Source organism: Lepidochelys kempii, chromosome 1, assembly GCF_965140285.1.
Source record: "Lepidochelys kempii isolate rLepKem1 chromosome 1, rLepKem1.hap1, whole genome shotgun sequence".
In the NCBI taxonomy this organism is placed as follows: Eukaryota; Metazoa; Chordata; order Testudines; family Cheloniidae; genus Lepidochelys; species Lepidochelys kempii.
This window is the reverse complement of record NC_136380.1, coordinates 11795000-11814707: the sequence shown is the minus strand read 5'-3', so window position 1 is coordinate 11814707 and position 19708 is coordinate 11795000. Positions and strand designations below refer to the sequence as shown.

The window sequence follows — 19708 nt, the reverse complement described above, 5'->3', positions numbered from 1 at the left end:
CCAAACTCTGGACTTTGGGCCTGTACACAAATCCATATACCAGGTTATTACATCAGCAATGGATTTTAACCCTTCAAGTCCCTCCTCATGACCCTAGGGTTCCCTAACCCGCCAGGTCAAATATACCAATTTTAATGTACCCAGTCTATTTCGTAGTTGCCAGTAAAACACCAATACCATCAGGAATGTCAGTATAGACACTCCCCACATAACTTGACAAAATAGCACCCAGATCCATCCCCAGGGGACCTTATCACCTGAGATGGCATTGTCCATGATCATCGCTTTTACCTCCACTGCCTGGTTCTGCGCCTTCGATACTTCACATCAGCCTGGTCCACGGTTTTCCCTATCAGGGTGTACCTCAGACGGCCTTCCCCAATATGCCTCTGGGCCTTGGCCACCAATGCCTCGATCTTCGCCTGCAGGGCCTTTAGAATCTCCTCTAGATATTTACTTCCGGAGTGCCATTCCGGATCCCATGTTAGGTTACCCATCATTGGCGGAGTACGGTGGAGCCGCGTCCCGTCAACAGTCAGGGTTGCCCTTTGGGGAACCATCATGCACACGGATGGATGCCTCGAGGGGCAGGGCTTTCCATTTAGCTCGATGGAGTGGTTCTGGGCAGTCACACACCAGTAGGTACCGTTCATCTGGACCAGCTCCGTGTGCGCCAGTTTCTCAGTGATGGCCACTTCGAACCTAGACAGATTCGTTAGAATATTATATGGGCATGTACACAGAATTTCCTTATCAGAGTGGGTGCAACATTCACTAGGATCCAGTGCTCTCCCAGCGACCTCAGAGTATGCAACGGCTTCTATCTTAATAGCATGACCCCTCCTCCATACTTGCAGGGAGGTCACCATCCTGGCTCGCTGTAAATGAGGGATGCCCAGAGGTACCAAAAGGTTAAAGAATATACTGTGACCTGTCCAAACTGGTCTTTGGACTCTTATTGATTCTCTGTTTCCCCATGCCCATGGAGGGGTACTGGGGAGATAGGATTCCACTACTTCCATAAGGGCTGGGTGGACCCGGCCATCAAGGAGATCAGTTACAATTCCCTGTGTGGTGATGGCCAAAGTTTGTCCTGCTCTCCAACAACTCTCCTCCAGTGCCTTTATTTTAGTACCATTTATTAGCAGGCTGGTGACTTCTTGACCCAGGTATTTTGTTATATTTAATGAGGTGGATACAGAGGTTGACAGATCCTTCAAGCTGTCTAGGATCAATTGGCTGGCCCTATTAGTATCCAATCCTCCCCAAGCATTAGAGATTACAGCGTCTGCAAGCCTTGATTCAAGTCGGTCCCTTCTCTCAGCTTGGCATGCTATGGTATAGGTGTTGCCAACAGAATTACCTGCACCAAACCATCCTGCAAGGGTATCTAGTAATCCCCTCTTCTATCTGGTTAAGCGCTCACCAATTTGGTTTGTTAGGCTAGTAATATTTCTACTAATTCGAGGCCTGATCTTTGCACACTGCCTGTTCACTTCCTCTAATGGAACACGCACCTCAACCCTGTAAGAGTAGAACACCACCGAGGTGAGGAACGGTAGTGCTGGTCCATTATCATTACCAATCATTACCAATCCTGATTCTGGAACAGGGATTTGTTCAGGGCATGACACACAGTCAGGTGGTTCCACTCTGTCTCTGATAACTTGATTAATTGTTACCAGTCGTGGGCATTCTAATTTGGGCCATTTTTTAACAAATTTATGCCATGCCTTTGGGGATACCTCTGTCTGAGCTTTAAGTGGTAAGCCCCATCCTGAATTAACAGGCCCAGCCTCCACAGGTACCATGTCAGTATAATTGGCACATGGTCTTCCATGAGTGTTTGGTTTCTTTCTCACAAAATCCTACACAAATTCCAGTATCGAGGTCTGTGTGGTTTCAGAGTAACAGCCGTGTTAGTCTGTATTTGCAAAAGGAAAAGGAGTACTTGTGGCACCTTAGAGACTAACCAATTTATTTGAGCATAAGCTTTCGTGAGCTACAGCTCACTTCATCGGATGCATACTGTGGAAAATACAGAAGATGTTCTTATACATACAGACCATGAAAAAATGGGTGTTTACCACTACAAAAGGTTTTCTCTCCCCCCACCCCACTCTCCAGCTGGTAATAGCTTATCTAAAGTGATCACTCTCCTTACAATGTGTATGATAATCAAGTTGGGCCATTTCCAGCACAAATCCAGGTTTTCTCCCCCCCCCCACAAACCGACTCTCCTGTTGGTAATAGCTTATCTAAAGTGATCACTCTCCTTACAATGTGTATGATAATCAAAGTGTTTCCTGTGTGTTTCCTCCCAAGCCATCATGGCAATATGCCTTGTAATTGTGTTCAAATGAGGGGTAACCCAGGACCTTGTAGTCCCCTTCACTAGTAGTATGCAGCTGTCTCCCTTTAAAGGTAATCCGGACACTGGTTGCATTAAGTACAGACACTGTCCCTCGAAGAGGGCCACAGCATCGTCTAAAGGTGTCACCCTGCACATGGCACACTACTTGCGTCCTTCCTCATGCACCACAGGGACAGCCACAGCAGGAGCCTCCCCACGGTCGCTCTGGTTGTCCTGGTCACCCTTCAGTCCTTGGTCCTCCACCTTCTCTTGTTTACCTGTGGAGACACTTGTGGAAACATGGTTAGTATTGACAGATGCTGATTTAAAATAGTAAAGCATCTTTTTCCATAGAGGGCCACCACCTGTGTTTCAGGGTGGCTTTCATTTGTCTCCACCCCAGATGAGCTGGAGACTGGATGGCATGGAGCAGCAGAGCCCCTATGCACTCCGGGGCTACCAGCTCCTCCTCCCTGGCCCATACCAGAGGTGATTCTTATATACACAGCCTTGTTCTTCCAATTTACATTTTTCTTCTGGGCTTATGGTTGCATATAGTTTTTTTAAATTTACTTCCTCTTCGGGCACTACAGCTACACAAATCTTAATAGGACTTGCTTGTGCAATTTCTTTGGCCCATTTATGTGCCTAGTAATTTCCGTTTTGTTCCTCGCTTGAGATTTTAGTATGTGCTTTTATCTTTACTACTGCCAGTTCTGATGGTAGTTTGGCAGCTTCCGTTAGTCTTTGAACTGCCTCCATATTATTAATTGGCTTGCCAATTGTTGTTATAAAACCCCTGCGTGACCACACGTTCATGTAGTCATGTACTATTCTGAATGCATATCTGCTGTCTGTGTATACAGTGAGCTTCTTGCCTTCCCCCACTCTCAAAGCTTCAGTGAGGGCTGTTAGCTCCGCTTCTTATGCTGATTTTGATCCTTCCATCTGACCTGACGCTATCATTGTCCCATCACTGAGTACCACTGCCCATCCAGTGTGTGGCAGTCCATTTGCATACTTTCTTGATCCACCTACATACAAAATTATATCTGAATTCTTTAATGGCTCTTCTTTAACTCTCCCCAACACTTCCTCTTCCCTATCTATAAGACATGCGTGTACCTCTCCCTCTATGGTCAGACATTCAGCTACATTTATTCCTTTGTCCCTTACTATAGAGAAGTTGGGGTTTTGCGAGCACAATGTTGATTCCCACTGACTCCTGCAGGCATCTGTTACAGATCTTAGCCGCCCGGTATTAAGGAGATCAATAAGTGTATGGGGTATATGTAACACTAATTTCCCCGTGAGAGTGTATGATTTACAAGCGTTTACTGACCACATAGTGCAATCTAGAGCTACTCCCCACGCACTCCCACTCCGGTAGTCCCTGGGATACAGGGGGTCTTAAGGTAGATAGGTATGCTACTGGATGCTGCTTATCTCCCTGAAGTTGTGTCCATACAGCTGAGTATTGAGTTTCACTATGGCTGCAGTAAAGGTGGAACGGCTTTCCCATATCGGGTAAACCCAGGCTGGGGGCAGAGGCTAAAGCCTGTTTTATTTTTATACATGCCTTTTGTTGTTCTGTGCCCCATATTACTAACTCATTTGCAGGCTTTCCTCCTCTAGTGAGGCTTTGAATTGGTTCCACCATCTCTGAGTACTCCGAAATATATGGCAGGTTTCAGAGCAGCAGCCGTGTTAGTCTGTATTCGCAAAAAGAAAAGGAGGACTTGTGGCACCTTAGAGACTAACCCATTTAGTTTTCTACTGGACCCTCCCCCCCCCGGTATTATTGCTTTACTACTGGCAATCATGGCTATATTTTGAGATAATCTCTCCTGTTTGGACCTTCTGGCCCATTCAATACAGCTAGCTCTGGGGTTGATTACTCCCCCGAGCTCCTTAAGGAGATCTATGCTGCAAATTGTGTCTCCCTGCTTGGGGCAAACTCAGATTTGACTGACTGTGACCATATCTTCAAATTCTATTTCTACTGGCTGGCTTAGGGTTGCTTTTAATCTCCCCCCCCACTTTCAATCCATATGGTTCGACAGGTGAGGGGGAGCTCTTGGCTGGTTATTGATACTGAGGCTCCTGTGTCTATTAACATGTTGCACGGTCGGCCCCCCACTCGTGCATTAAGAAACATCCTGGGGACACCTTTGGTTCCAGCCACAGAGGCCGCTAATACCTATTTGCTAGCCAGGAGTTTGAGCAACTCCTGGATTTGTTTATCTTTTTCTTGTTCTTGGGTACTAGTTGTATCAGTTTTATTCTGTTTGTTTGGCCACTGGCCTCCTTACCCCACCCCACCCCTTGGGGTGGAAGCAGTCTTCCTTTATGTGGCCGCTCCTTTTACAATTGCTGCATGTTTTGGTTTTATTTCTATTTTTACAGTTACGTGCCAGATGTCCGGGCTTATTGCACGTGAAGCAGGTAGTGGTTTTGATTCTATGAACTGCTGTAATTTCCTCAGATGGGGTGGTTGCTGCTACCTTCCTCTTTTTCCTGTTTTCTACTTCTGTGGCCCATTTCATTACTGCTGAGTATGTCTCTCCCACTGAGATGCCTAATGCCAGGACTGCTTGGTGGTCTGCAGACAGCCCTTCCTTTCGGATTTGGAGGAATACATCATGGTCTGGGGATGCTATATTCTCCAGACCTGAATAAGCTCGAAATGCATTCCATTTCTTTTCAGCATAAGACGTGGCAGACTCCCCCTTCTGCTGAACCACTGATTGCAGAGCCCCCCAGTTAGAGGTCTGGGCTCCTAGAGCAGCAGATAGTGCAGTTCTGAATTCAGTTACACTGCCTGCCTCTTGGTTTGGCGTTCCTGCGGGTTCTCCAGCTTGATCCCCGCCCGCAGGGTTGGTGTTATGATCTTCAGCCCAGTGCCCCATCTTCCATTTATCTTCTAGGCTGTCCCACACATCCCTGGGGCATTTACACTTGACCAGGGTGTGAACATCCTTCCTATGGAGGCCGTGTATTTCAGCCAGGCCATCCAGCTTGTCCCAGAACTCAGCGTTCTTGTTATCTCGTTTGAGTTTGGGTAAATCAGACAGTAACGCCTGTTTTTCCTGGGGGGCAAAGGGATGGTAGATTTCAGTTGTTTCTGACCTGAGTCCCCTTACTGGTTCACCCTCCGCATTAACATTTCTGAACCTCCTTAACTGCGTTTTGATTGGAGCCATACGCTGTACTTGCTCCCCTGGGGCAATTAATCCTTGTGACGCCCCTTTATTGTCTCTGGGGGTGCCCAAATTTGGCCTTTCACACAAAGAAATGTATGGAGGGGGTTCCGATTCCTCCCCTTTGCCTTGTGCTGCTGAGTTTTCCCCCAGATAGTTAACCAGTGGTGCAGTTGGCTGACAAATGCCGGGAGCGGACTCTCCCCCTCCTGCTCTGGGCACGTGTTCCAGGCATGGTCAATGTAGTTCTTTTGTTCTGGGATCTTTTCCAATTTCCTGACAATTACATGGTTTAAAGCACAAGCTCTTATCCTTTAGAGCCTGATTCTCAGACTTTAAAGTTGCAATTTCTCTTTCTTTTAGGTTGAGTATATGTAATAACACTATTACTGTCTTGTCTGTTTTGTCACTTTTCTGATTATTTCACCAAGTAACCAGATTCGCCTCTGGTCCGGCTGCAGAGTAGTTTGTTTTTTTAGCGCTGTCTGTCGAGTTTTGACATGTTTATATTCCAAATACTCTTGTGGGCTGATGATTGCCTCTCCTTTTGATGCCATGGGCTTTTACTTGCCCCGGCTGCTGACCTTGTTTTTGGGAACTTACGTTTTCCCCTCTAAATGTCGTAGTCTCAATCTCTACAGCCTTGATGGGGATTTACCTTTCCCCCTTTTTATGCCATGGTCTGAATTTCCACAGCCTTGATGGGGATTTACCTTTCCCACTTTTTATGCTATGGTCTCAATTTCCACAGCCTTTTATGAGGACGTCTCCCCCCTCTTTTTAACTACCGTGCGGTCTTACGTTACACACAGCTGCCGGCCTTATTGGTTGGAGACTTTGTGCAATTCGAAAGCATGTACGTCACATGGCTGGGGGGAGGGGCACTCCCCTAGGACTTGCAATGTTACGTGCAATGAGGAAATGGGACCATCAGTTTGCACTGCCTACCGCTTGCGTACCCAGCCAGTCCTGGGCTTAACTCATGGCCAATCGCTTGCTGGTGGTTTACCCAAGTCCTCCGTAACACCCCCTTAATTTAAACAGTACATGACCCTCTTGCACTAGTCTTCCCTCCCAATTGGTACCCTTATTTAACCCCTCTGCTTGGACTTCACGTGTCTAGGTTCCTTCACACTTAAATTTAAAAAGTGGAAACAAGATGCGTCTGAAAGGGGATGAGAGACTTCTATCCCTGCCCTAATGAGGTGGTAAAGTAAACATACTCACCTCCTTTTTGGATTTTAGTCTCAGATCCTCAATTAGCTCACAAGCCTGTGTCCCGGATGAGCCCCCAAACTGAAGGACATAAATCCACACCGTGTAGAGGTCAAGCATAGGAGTTTATTACGTACAGCGCTGACGGAGTGTCACCTCGCTTATTCGGCTCAGGGACACTGTCAATTGATTACAGTCGAATATATGGATTTTCTATGGGTGGGGAAAGTGACGGGGTTGGCAGTCCCACACCCCCGGATAGGTTTAGCTGCAAGACATGAAAGCACAGTAGCCAATGGTCAAAGAGGTTACATAATGTCTCCGCCCATGGTCTCAATGGTCTAAATTAACATTTAGCATTTAATTAGTACTTTAATAAATGTATTAATATAGAATATATGTTGAATTCAATTTGGGGTCCATAGGAATGAAGTAGCTCCTTTGATTGTCCAACAGATACGTATCTAGGGGTAAAAGCAAAGAAACAGTGAAAGTGTATGGCAAAGAAGATTGTCTTTCAAGTTGCTTATTTGTGTTTTAAGGCAGGTATCGGTTCCTGGGAAAGGGAGGTGGGAGGAGGCCATATCTTATACTGACATGCTTGAACCTTTCATAAACTCAAGGTTGGATGTGTGGACTATTTAGTTTCTTTAGCAGACTCTTGCAAGGGACCTTGTGCTAAATAAATCATCAATGAGTTCTCCTTTACCCACTACTTTAGCAACATTCAAAGAATTCTAACAGACTAGCGAGACCAGATTTTCTGTTTGCGGACACCACGGTAGCAGAACGTGTTGCAGTAGACAAGCCTGGAGATGAAGTTGCGTGGACCACCATGAAGGACCACAGTGAAGTCTCCTAACTAGCCTAACAAAGAAAAAGCCATTTCTGGCCACTGATATATGATTGTCCAGGAACAGCAGTGGGTCCAAATGGATCCATGACCACACACCCATCTTGGCAGTCAGAGGTCTGATACCTTCAATGGAAGGTGAGTCAACAGCTTCTGCCAGGTCCCTGAAACACTGCCCCTTTCTACCATCCTTCAGTGTCCAGACTCCATGTCCAAAAACAAGCTTTGCTGCTTGTTGATGATGCAGATAGGTCCTTACAGTGATAGACAGATACAGTCAGTGATAGTTTCATTCCTTAGGATGTTTTTACATACACATTCCCTGGTTCACCAAGAGGGGACCCCAATCTGCTGCAAAGATCATAGAATCATAGAATCATAGAATATCAGGGTTGGAAGGGACCCCAGAAGGTCATCTAGTCCAACCCCCTGCTCAAAGCAGGACCAATTCCCAGTTAAATCATCCCAGCCAGGGCTTTGTCAAGCCTGACCTTAAAAACCTCTAAGGAAGGAGATTCTACCACCTCCCTAGGTAACGCATTCCAGTGTTTCACCACCCTCTTAGTGAAAAAGTTTTTCCTAATATCCAATCTAAACCTCCCCCACTGCAACTTGAGACCATTACTCCTCGTTCTGTCATCTGCTACCATTGAGAACAGTCTAGAGCCATCCTCTTTGGAACCCCCTTTCAGGTAGTTGAAAGCAGCTATCAAATCCCCCCTCATTCTTCTCTTCTGCAGGCTAAACAATCCCAGCTCCCTCAGCCTCTCCTCATAACTCATGTGTTCCAGTCCCCTAATCATTTTTGTTGCCCTTCGCTGGACTCTCTCCAATTTATCCACATCCTTCTTGAAGTGTGGGGCCCAAAACTGGACACAGTACTCCAGATGAGGCCTCACCAATGTCGAATAGAGGGGAACGATCACGTCCCTCGATCTGCTCGCTATGCCCCTACTTATACATCCCAAAATGCCATTGGCCTTCTTGGCAACAAGGGCACACTGCTGACTCATATCCAGCTTCTCGTCCACTGTCACCCCTAGGTCCTTTTCTGCAGAACTGCTGCCTAGCCATTCGGTCCCTAGTCTGTAGCTGTGCATTGGGTTTTTCCGTCCTAAGTGCAGGACCCTGCACTTATCCTTATTGAACCTCATCAGATTCCTTTTGGCCCAATCTTCCAATTGGTCTAGGTCCTTCTGTATCCTATCCCTCCCCTCCAGCGTATCTACCACTCCTCCCAGTTTAGTATCATCCGCAAATTTGCTGAGAGTGCAATCCACACCATCCTCCAGATCATTTATGAAGATATTGAATAAAACCGGCCCCAGGACCGACCCTTGGGGTACTCCACTTGATACCGGCTGCCAACTAGACATGGAGCCATTGATCACTAACATGGAGCCATTGATCACTGGGGCAGGGGCTGGTTTATTTGCATAAAGCAGCACGCACACACGCTTAAGGTTCCATGTAAATATCCAATAGTAAATAACTGCTGCTCTCCAGAACTGACCAGATCCATGTTAACGTGTAACAGGTACAGACTGCAGTTCCATAGTAGCGTTATATTATTAAAGGCCTAGATTACAATGATCTGTAGAAAGAATTTTGAGTTTAAATGACCATAACTGGTCAGGAACTTGATTTTATGTCTCCTTCGAAAGACAGCATCTCTAGCAGTGTGGACCCGCCTGCCTCCAATACCCTGTTGGGCATCGGTTCAACAATGGCTCAGAGGGAAGGAATTTCACTTAATGCATAACCATCACAACTCCCCATAGAACCTAGGAGTTCCCAGAATATCTCCTGTCCACATAGTGACCCTGCTTAGCTTACAAGATATAAATGGATCCCGGCACAAGGGGCATAACTTGAAGACCAGCATCACAGGTCAGACTTCACTCTCAATCTATTAAAAACTCTGCTCAGAAACACCCCATAACTCATGCCCATGTGAGCAGGCACAGAATCTGTCCAGTGATGATCTGTTGGCGGCCAATTCCATTACACCAGCCATCTCAGGTAGCAAATGGGGTGAGGATTCCATTAGAATGACTTCCCTTCCCCTCAGTTCAATAAGGCCAAAGCTCCTTGTGCAGCAACAAAACTGGATTAGCACAGCAGATCCTCTTAATCCTCTCCAGAAACAACAAAAAGGCACCAGTAAAATACATACAGCAAAGTTATTCATACAAGCAATTGTAACTTAAGTTTGTCTTAGATAAGCTACCTTTTGTCTGTCTTCACCTCTTGTTATAGTTGTGAGACGAACTTCAATCCTCAGCCCCTGAGAGCAGAAGCATGTCAGGTCTTTAATGCACCATGCGCACATAATCGTGCTCTAGGCAAAAATAATTTGGACGCTCCAGTTGAGTTCTTTGCATTTTTCATAGATATTTGATGCTCCAAGGGACCACTGACGGCAAATGCATGAGCCGTTTCCTTAGGATGTGGGTCCTTATGCACCAGACCATCTATTGACTCCTTCACAATGATCCTGCAATTATAGGACGAGTTTATGCATTTCAATAGGTATTGTTCTGTTAGATGTAAGGAGGAAAGCTGTAACCATGCATCCAGCAAGAATTAAGCTGAGCTGCGAATCGGCTCTGGAAGCCACACAGAACAAAGAAAGTAGAGGTTAAATTCTTTCTACCGAATTCCACCCTTGTTCCATATGGTCAGAAGTTCTCTCTCCAGCTTTACATATCCATAATAATAATTATAGACATCGGTGGAGGTTTTCCGCCTTATAAGTACAGTATTAATACTTACTGAAAGATCCAATTTGAAACGTCAATGGCATAAAAAAAAAAAAAAAACATTGCAAGCCTACTTCATTCTAAACACAGAGCGATTCAAGAGCATGTGTTGTTGAGCACGCCGGGGGCAAACGCTGGTTTGTCAAATTTCTTGGTCTGAGCTTTACAAAAATTTCCAAGAAAAGGATAAAAGCAAGAACAGCCAAGAAAGGTGTCAAAATGGGGTCGAGACAAAATTCTATGGTAGTTAGTGTTATGGGGCCATTGACTTCCATGGCACTACACTGATGGACATCAGTTGAGGTTCCAGTCCATACACTGGTTTGCTAGTAATGAAAGATGTGAAGGCTAGGAACAAATGCCCATTCCACAGTAGTCATAATCTTTGCTGATCCTGGATAGTCTTCAGCACTAAGGGAAGGGTGGGTCTAGGAAATTCACCAGTAGCTGGAACAAAGCAGCCTAATAGTCTGGAGAAGCACCCATTCTGTTCGGTCTATCTGAAGGGTGAGAAGATGCGTTAGGTAAAACATCCTGAGGACTCTGGAGGGAAAAGCAATAGGGCAAGAGGTACATAGCAAAATCTCTCTGAGGGAACACTCCTTTGCTATCTATAGTGCTCCTCACTGTAATAGCGCTAAGCATTGAGGGGCCTGATGTGCCATCACCAGGAAATCAGTGGACCATAGAACTTAAATTGGATATGCAAGTGAACTTCGGAATGGGGAGGGAACATTCATTTCCTTGATACAACTGGACTTGTTATATTTGGGATACAGTTACTGGTTTTGGCAGAATCAAGGTGGCACATACTAATTGCTCCCCCATGGACAGGGCTACTAGAGAGACTTGGCTATCAAATGAAGGAACAGGGACAGTGGACCTGCAGAGCAGTGGAATTTAAAGCTCTTATGTGACCCAGATTGGACAATGGGACAAAACTGAATCCAGTGAGCTGACATCCTGAAGGCCAAGCCATACCTCCCATAATCTATTGCACACGAACACTAAGAAGAGCTCCAACTAAAACTGCTATTACACTTTGTAGGATCTCCTAACAGTGGAGGAAAAAGAGGAGTCTACGAAAACGGAGTACTGACGCACAGTACATTGCTGGCAAATGCATGTTATCCACTCATGACCTTGTGGAGTGATTTTATTTCCTTATATGGGCCTGCTGTTCTCTGCACTCTCCTGTTCAATATCTATTGTTCTGCTGGCATTGCATTCCAGGAATGAAGATACAGAGAGAACAAAACAATTCCACATGCTCTTTTAGGGGAGCTAACACCACTCCCAGCGTGGAGAGGGATGGCTTAGAAATGACTGACTTCCATGCCAAGCATTGATGGATTTCACTGCAGACATTTATTTGAACAGAGCAGTGCAAGTTGATAAGAATGCTTCCCAGCCCCTCCCAAAATTGCTTTCTTTTTCCAATGGCAATTATAGTCAAAGGACCTTTTTAACCAGTCCAAGGCAGCATAGAGTGAAAATGCTGACATTCATTCCAAACAGAATCTGCTCTGCTTAATGATGCGGGAAGTTGTCAGAGGCATGTTTACAAGTTATCTTTCCAGACCTCTTACAAAGCAAAGGATGTATATTTTCACCTTTCAAACAATCTGCAGTTTTTCAAGCCATCACTTAGCATGTGTGCATTGTTTTTAAACTACCCTCCGCCTTGAGGCAACAAGATCCAGGGGTCAGAACAGGAGCCTGGCAGACTTAGCTTCTTGATTTTTACTCCCCAACGTCAGAACATGTAACTTACTCCGTCTGAGCCTCAACTTCCTCATCTCTAAAATGAGGACAGTGACACCAACATCTGTAAAGTGCTTTCAGAGATCCCCAGAAGAGAGGCATCATGCAAGTTGTATTACACTCATAACTTCACAATATCTCATTGAAAGGTGACAGGGCCAGAAAGAGTTAATTAACTCACAAACTGACCTGACCTATGGCTGAACTTTAGAGACTAGTTAGAAAGATATGTCAATGAATAGAGCTTTGAAATGCAAGCCTGTATTGTTAGAGATAGAAGGGTAGATGTTTGCTCAGGCCTTGTGATGTAAGCAAACAAGTCTTGTCTATTGCTATAGCTTTGATTCAAAGATCAAAAAAGGAGATTAACATTTAGGAAGACGCTTCAGTGAAATAGAATTATTGTCAATAGGTCTCTTTGAAGGTGGTGACAACCTGTATCTGAACCGTTTAATGGATAAATTACCCTGTACTAATAGCCATGATGTTTAGGAGAAGGAAAGTTAAGCCTATTGTTTTCTCAGGCCGAAAGGCTGCTGGAAATGTATAAAAACCTTGGGACATGATCCTTCTTCATCTCAGATTTGCTTTGGGCTTCAAGAGGAGGAAACCTTAAGCCATAAGGATTTAGGTCCCCAGTCACTGACTGGAGTCACCCTGAATATGGACATTGGACTATAACTTATGGACTATTTCTAAACGGACGTTTGGCAATTACAAGCTCAGCTCTGCTACGTATCTGAACCTCAGGAATTGAATTCAAGTCTGTCTGTATATTGATCTTTTAACCAACACGCTCTCTTTTTTTAATAAATTGTAGTTTAGTTAATAAGAATTGACTATAAGCGTGTATTTTGGGTTAGATCTAAGTTATCATTTGACCTGGGTCTGGGGCTTGGTCCTTTGGGGTCAGGAGAACCTTTTCTATCATGTAATAAGATTTTCAGAATTTATCATCCTTTGTGTGTCTGGAAGGGGGCCTGAGGTTGGGTACTAAGGGAACTGCATTGTTTGGACTGCTGAGTAACCAGGGAGGTGCTATAGAAGTTGTTGTGGGCTGGCTTGGTAAATCTAAGTATTGGAATATCCACCAGCTTCTTGGATTTGTCTGCCCTGTTCTGTTTGCAGTTCACCCTAACTGAGTGACCTCAGCTGGCTCCCGCGGGCAGCACTGCCCCACAAGTGCTGTGTATTATTATACCTAGAGACACAGAATGTTCATGCGGGCTACATCCAGGGCAAACCATCTGAACACGGGAGAACAAAGAAAACCTTACTACCCATTTATATGGCTTACTACCCATTTATATTTATTTATATGGCTCCCATTATCTCAGTATTTGAGCCCCTCACAATCCTTTCATGTATTTATCCTCTACACCCCTGGGAGGTAAGAAGTGCTATTCCAGTTTTTACAGATGGGGAACTTGCCCACTGACCCCTGGTTCCCCCATGTCCTAGGCTAGCACCTTAACCTCTGGACCACCAAGGAATCTGAGAACAATGGATAGAGCAAAGGGCCAGAACCTATCATGATAACAGTTATGCCAGAATGTGCCCTTTTAATCTTAATAAATGACAGGAGAAACCAGCACCTTTGTCTCCTAGCACAGCACCATATTAAATAGATATAACTGGAATTTTAAAGCATTGTCTCAAAACCCCATCTGGACTCCCAAATTGTTACCAGACTGGTTAATAGTTCCAGCTGTATTTTTAATATATGTATCCTTTGTTCTGTAAAGTCTTGTATTGCTTTTATATCTGGAAGTTTTGCCATGCAATTGAATGCCATGAACCTGCTTTATTCAGATTTATACAAGCTATATGGGAAATCAGAAAGTAGCACAACTCTCCAAGAACAATCAGTAACACAAACAAAAGAAGGTAAGTGTTTAAAGGGTTTTATTATTTAACATTACTCTTAGAATATACTTCCAGCTATGCCAAGAAAAATAGAAACATTGAAGTGGTATTTTTCTGGGAAAGATACAAAAGTTCATTGTAAAGATTTCCATCCTTTTCCAATGGTGGCCCTCTACTTCCATTAAAACATGTCCGAAACATGCCAAACCTTACTCACCTGTAGCACCATAGTGTCGATGTTGCCTAGCTCAACAGAAGGGGGTTTTCTGTCCATGTGCAGAATCCACCACCCTGAGCAGTGCTAGTTAGGTCGACTAAAGAATTCTCCCATCAACACAGCTGCGTTTACACTGGGGATTAGGTCATCTTAACCACGGTGCCCCGGGGTGTGAATTTTTCCACACCCCTGAGCAACATAGAGAGGTCCATCTAAATTTTAGCTGTAAACGAGAGCTCAGACAACCGAAATCTCTAGTCATTTTTGACAATTTGGGCCCCAGTGTGTTGCACATCTTCACAGGCTGTTGGTTCCTTGGAACCAGTATTTTGCTATGGCACATTTCCTTAGACACTAGACTTTAAAAAAAAACAAACAAACATTTGTACATGGCACATTCCCATTAGACTTTAAATAAATAAAAGCCAACAAAAGAGGAGCTGCATACTTCTTTCTGTCCCTGGCTACGATGCAGGCAAGTACACTGCCACTTTCATCAGGACAACCCACCCACATGCCCACCTTTGAGTCAAAACCCACCCACTCGTAGAGCTGAGCACACAGTTCCTTTCCCAGCGGCTGGTTGGGCTTCGGCCTTGTCCCAGGTTCACTGTATCCAACTGCGTAGGAAGCCATTAATGATGTTTTTGCAAAGAGTGATGGAGCACAAGCAGTGCCATGGTCTATAATTAGGCATCCAAGCACTTTACAGAGGACATACTTAAGGAAGAAATGGTTGAGAGAATTTTATATGTGGTACTTTGTTGGACAAAGATTATAAAGGCAGAGAGAAAACTATTTACCAGCCTTGGGGGAGAAATCAAATTCATTTCATCCAGTTATAACTGCAGCAGATGTTCACTATTTGTGTGTGTGCCTGTTACATTATAGTTTTTAACCAACCTGAACGTTTAAACAAACAAGACAAAAAAAAAAATCAAATGATTCCACTAAAAGGATTAGCTTCTTATTTTGTCCATCTACTCCTGGAACAGGCCTTAGTACCAGATAGGTCAAAGGCCATGCTTAAAAATTTTAAATGTCATCATGTAAACAAGTTAACGGATCTCTAAGTGTTCCTCTAGAGCTTGCTCTCAGCTACTGCTTTCTATATGGCTTAGCATAGAAAGAGAATTACAAGATATGGATACAATTAAGTTTTCTGATGCAAAACCTGGTGCAGACAGCTTACTTCCACAGTAAACTAGATATTTCCCACCAGGGTAACCCGTCTGTTGTTCTCCTCCAAAGCCGAAAGCTACTGAAAGGAGTGACATTTCCAAACCGCCCAGGGATCGTGGGGAGAGATTCAGTTCATTTCTTCTGGAAGAAGCCCATGATGGAGACTTGTTTGTTGGCTTTGCTGGCTGTGGCTGCCCCTTTCTTCAGGCCCTTCCGATCCTCCTTGGGTTCTTTCTTCACAGCTGCCGTGGACTGACTGTGTGCAGCTGGCAGCTTGGACTTGATGAATTCCTCTTCACTATCTGAACAGGATTCGCTCTCATAAACCTTTTCAGTCACTGGAAAGAGAACGTGGCAGGAGTGGTTAAGCCTTTGCTCAGAACAGTTGCAACCAACCACGCAGTACATTCAGGGAATCGATGAGGATGTATGAGAGGCACACAACACAAGGACAGTTAAAATTAATAGCATCCTGGCTCTGCAGTTTTCAGGTATGCAAGTGGGACAATTTGGAGACTCTGCCTCGGTTCAGTGTATGAATTCTTGTTGATGCTACAAAGTTGTTATAAAATTGCTGCATCAGGGAATGCCTCTATGTGGATGCGGAATGTACCAGTTGCTGATACAGATGGCAATATGTACCCCCCTACCAAACCAGGGACAATGAAGAGGAGTTAAAATTAACACATGCTCTGGACCAAACAGTAGGGCATGGAAAGGTGGAAGTAGCTTCTCCTACTTGTCTACAGAGAGAAATACCCAAACAGGGCAGAGATAGGTGACAAACAGGGGTTAAAAAAAAAAGACAGACTCAGGAGGAAACAGAAGAAGGACAGGAGAGTCTGGGAGGGAGAACGGAGGAGGCAGGTAGGTTTTTGAAGAGTCAACTTTCACCAGGGACCAGCCAAGGTCGGAGAAAGCCAGTGGGGCTGGAAAGACTCTGTGATTCAGAACAGAAGTCACAAGATGCAGAGTAAGGATCCTGGACACCCCAGAGGATTCTGCCCAAGCCCAAAGACCTCTCCGGAGTGGGGAGGAGCCGGACACAGCAAAATGCATATAGGCGCATTTGTTATTTTGTACAGGTCCTGTGTATGAGTCCAGCGGAGGGCAACAAAAATGATTAGGGGACTGGAACACATGACTTATGAGGAGAGGCTGAGGGAACTGGGGATGTTTAGTCTTCAGAAGAGAAGAATGAGGGGGGATTTGACAGCTGCTTTCAAGTACCTGAAAGGGGGTTCCAAAGAGGATGGCTCTAGACTGTTCTCAGTGGTAGCAGATGACAGGACAAGGAGTAATGGTCTCAAGTTGCAGTGGGGGAGATTTAGGTTGGATATTAGGAAAAACTTTTTCACTATGAGGGTGGTGAAACACTGGAATGCGTTACCTAGGGAGGTGGTGGAATCTCCTTCCCTAGAAGTTTTTAAGGTCAGGCTTGACAAAGCCCTGGCTGGGATGATTTAGTCGGGGATCGGTCCTGCTTTGAGCAGGGGGTTGGACTAGATGACCTCCTGAGGTCCCTTCCAACTCTGATATTCTATGAGGTAAACTAGAAGTCTCACACCTTTGGTGGCATTCTGGGGAACATGCAAGAGCTGCTGAGGAGGCTTGGGGGAGATGACTCCGGCTTCAAAGTCCAATCGCCTTGGTCCTGGAGTCCACACTGCCAAAAAGGGAGTCAGGCACAAGATTTGCTCCTGGAGCACGTGCCTAGAGGCCTAAAGCCAAGCTACACTCTACCCAGCCCCAGCAAATTAAGGGCACGTGGAATTCAGCATTTGGATCCCCTCACAGCAGTCTGGTGAGTGTCCAGCAGAGGGCACTCAACCAGATTCGTGATGTCAATTACGACAATGTCAGCAAGGCAGAGGCCAAAAACAAAAGAGCTAGCTGGGATAGCTCCCACTGACACAGTAACAATACCTAGCTCTTATGCAGTGCTCTTCACCCACTGATCTCAAAGCACTTAGAGGCAGCATGTATCATTGTCCCCATTTTACTGATGGGGAAACAGAGGCCAGAGGTGGAATGACTTGTCCAAGGTCGCTCAGCAGATCACAGAGCTGGGAGTAAAACCCAGGGCTCCTGAGTCCCAGTCCAGTGCTCTTATCGACTGGGCTAGACTGCCTCCATCACTTTTAAGATGAATGGAGTGAGATTACGTAGTGAAAGATGGCACATTAACAGCTGTGGAGGATTATGTACTTTCTTCTACCTAGGGCCTTATGCAGTGCCCATCTCCTTGGTATCTGAGTGCATAGTCCGCCAGACAGCAGGCTCCCCACCCAAGCCCTTCAGCCCAGTTGGGTGGGACTGCCTCCCTGGGTGAGACAGCAGTTCAGTTGCCAAATCTTCTCATTGCATAGACCCTACAACAGGGAGGGTGCCAAGTACACTGAAGATTTTTGCAACAAGGACGACTGTCCACTAGGGACTAGATTGCAGACACCAATTCACCTTTCACAGAACACGCAGCAGCCATCAGAGAGTAACGGCTTTCAGTAACTACTGACCAGGACTGAATCTGAGTCGTTACCCAAGTACGGAAAGGTTCAACAGCCCAATCCGAATCCCATCCACTCCCACAACAGCATTGCTAGGGCAACCTTTTCCACCAATGCTTACAAAAAACATGATACACAGATGGTCTGATTTTCCAAGCTCTTGAGCATGACATTGCACCCCATATTCTTCACAGTGATATTATGATAAGATTATGACATAATCATCATGTATTTTATGCAAGGCATGTGAGGTGTCATTGAAAAGGTTATGATTTGCTGACTATGATTATCCTGTTTGTATGCATGCATCATTTTTGTATCTGAAGTTATGAATATTGACTATATATCCGTATTTCCAATGTAGTTACACCTGGGTAACGCCCACTAGACAAGATGGTTTCATTCTAGACAGTGAATGGGGAAGGGCCTATTCAGGGTAATGGACCATTAGGAAAACAATAGGCCTTAGAAGAAGCTTATCTCCCCCTGGGAAGCCTTCCTGAGGATGCTACAGACAGCCTCCGAGTAATGGCTGCTATGACTCGACAAAGACATGTGATGTGACTACATGTCTTTGCAAAAAGAAAAGGAGTACTTGTGGCACCTTAGAGACTAACCAATTTATTTGAGCATGAGCTTTCGTGAGCTACAGCTCACTTCATCGGATGCATACCGTGGAAACTGCAGCAGACTTTATATATACACAGAGAATATGAAACAATACCTCCTCCCACCCCACTGTCCTGCTGGTAATAGCTTATCTAAAGTGATCATCAGGTGGGCCATATGATCACTTTAGATAAGCTATTACCAGCAGGACAGTGGGGTGGGAGGAGGTATTGTTTCATATTCTCTGTGTATATATAAAGTCTGCTGCAGTTTCCACGGTATGCATCCGATGAAGTGAGCTGTAGCTCACGAAAGCTCATGCTCAAATAAACTGGTTAGTCTCTAAGGTGCCACAAGTACTCCTTTTCTTTTTGTGAATACAGACTAACACGACTGTTACTCTGATACATGTCTTTGGACTCCATCTTGCGATGTTAGTGTTTTTCCACAGACCGGTCTGGGAGCTAAGCTACGAAACAAAGGGCTCCCGCCATATGTAAAAGTTATATAAGGCAGGGAGTGACATCATCTGGTGTTCTTCGCTACCCACCAAGAAGACTCCTGGAAACACCTGAGGAAAAAAGATTGAACTGGGGAAAGGGCTGGACCCAGACAAAAGGGATTTTTAGCCTGTGCTCCTGTGAATGGAACACCTGTGGATTCCAAGCTGCAAAGCAAGTGCAGCTTGCCCCTTAAGAATCTGCAGCCTGTTTGTATCATCTCTTAGGGTGAGAATCTGCTATTCATATCCAATCTATTTAGTATCTTAAGCTTAGTTTGCGTTTTTTGTTTATTTGCTAGGCAATCTGCTTTGAGGTGTTTGCTATCACTTATAATCACTTAAAATTATCTTTTGTAGTTAAACTTATTTTTGCTTTATCTAAAACAGTGTGTGGGAATCATAACTTAGGGGCAGAAGGCTGTTGCATATTCCTCTCCACACTGAGGGAGGGGGTAAATTTTATGAGCTTACGCTGTACACTTCCCTGTGCACAATACGGTATAGTTTTGGGTTTATACTCCAGAGGGGGTATGTGCCTGAGGAGCTGGTTGTTGCCCTAGCTGTCGCCTTTGTATGCAGGGCCTGGTCAAAGCACTTACATGTAACTGCAACTGGGTGTGGCCCTACCTGTATGTATGTGGTGAGAGTGCAGGCTGAAGCCTGGAGGGCTTTGCAGCT

The 19708-nt window shown here is 45.1% G+C and overlaps 1 protein-coding gene across 8 annotated transcripts in view; it reads right to left on the bottom strand.

The window, feature by feature from the left end:
* Window positions 1-19708, bottom strand: part of POLD3 (DNA polymerase delta 3, accessory subunit) — a 55098-nt gene that overhangs the window by 711 nt on the left and 34679 nt on the right. For 3 of the 8 annotated variants that reach the window (XM_073334073.2, XM_073334082.2, XM_073334091.2), the window contains exon 12: window positions 14036-15750. In XM_073334073.2, the coding sequence (XP_073190174.1) occupies window positions 15545-15750 (206 nt within the window). In that variant the 3' untranslated portion in view covers window positions 14036-15544. The other 5 variants (XM_073334118.2, XM_073334108.2, XR_012157568.2 and 2 more) reach the window with 5 other exon arrangements.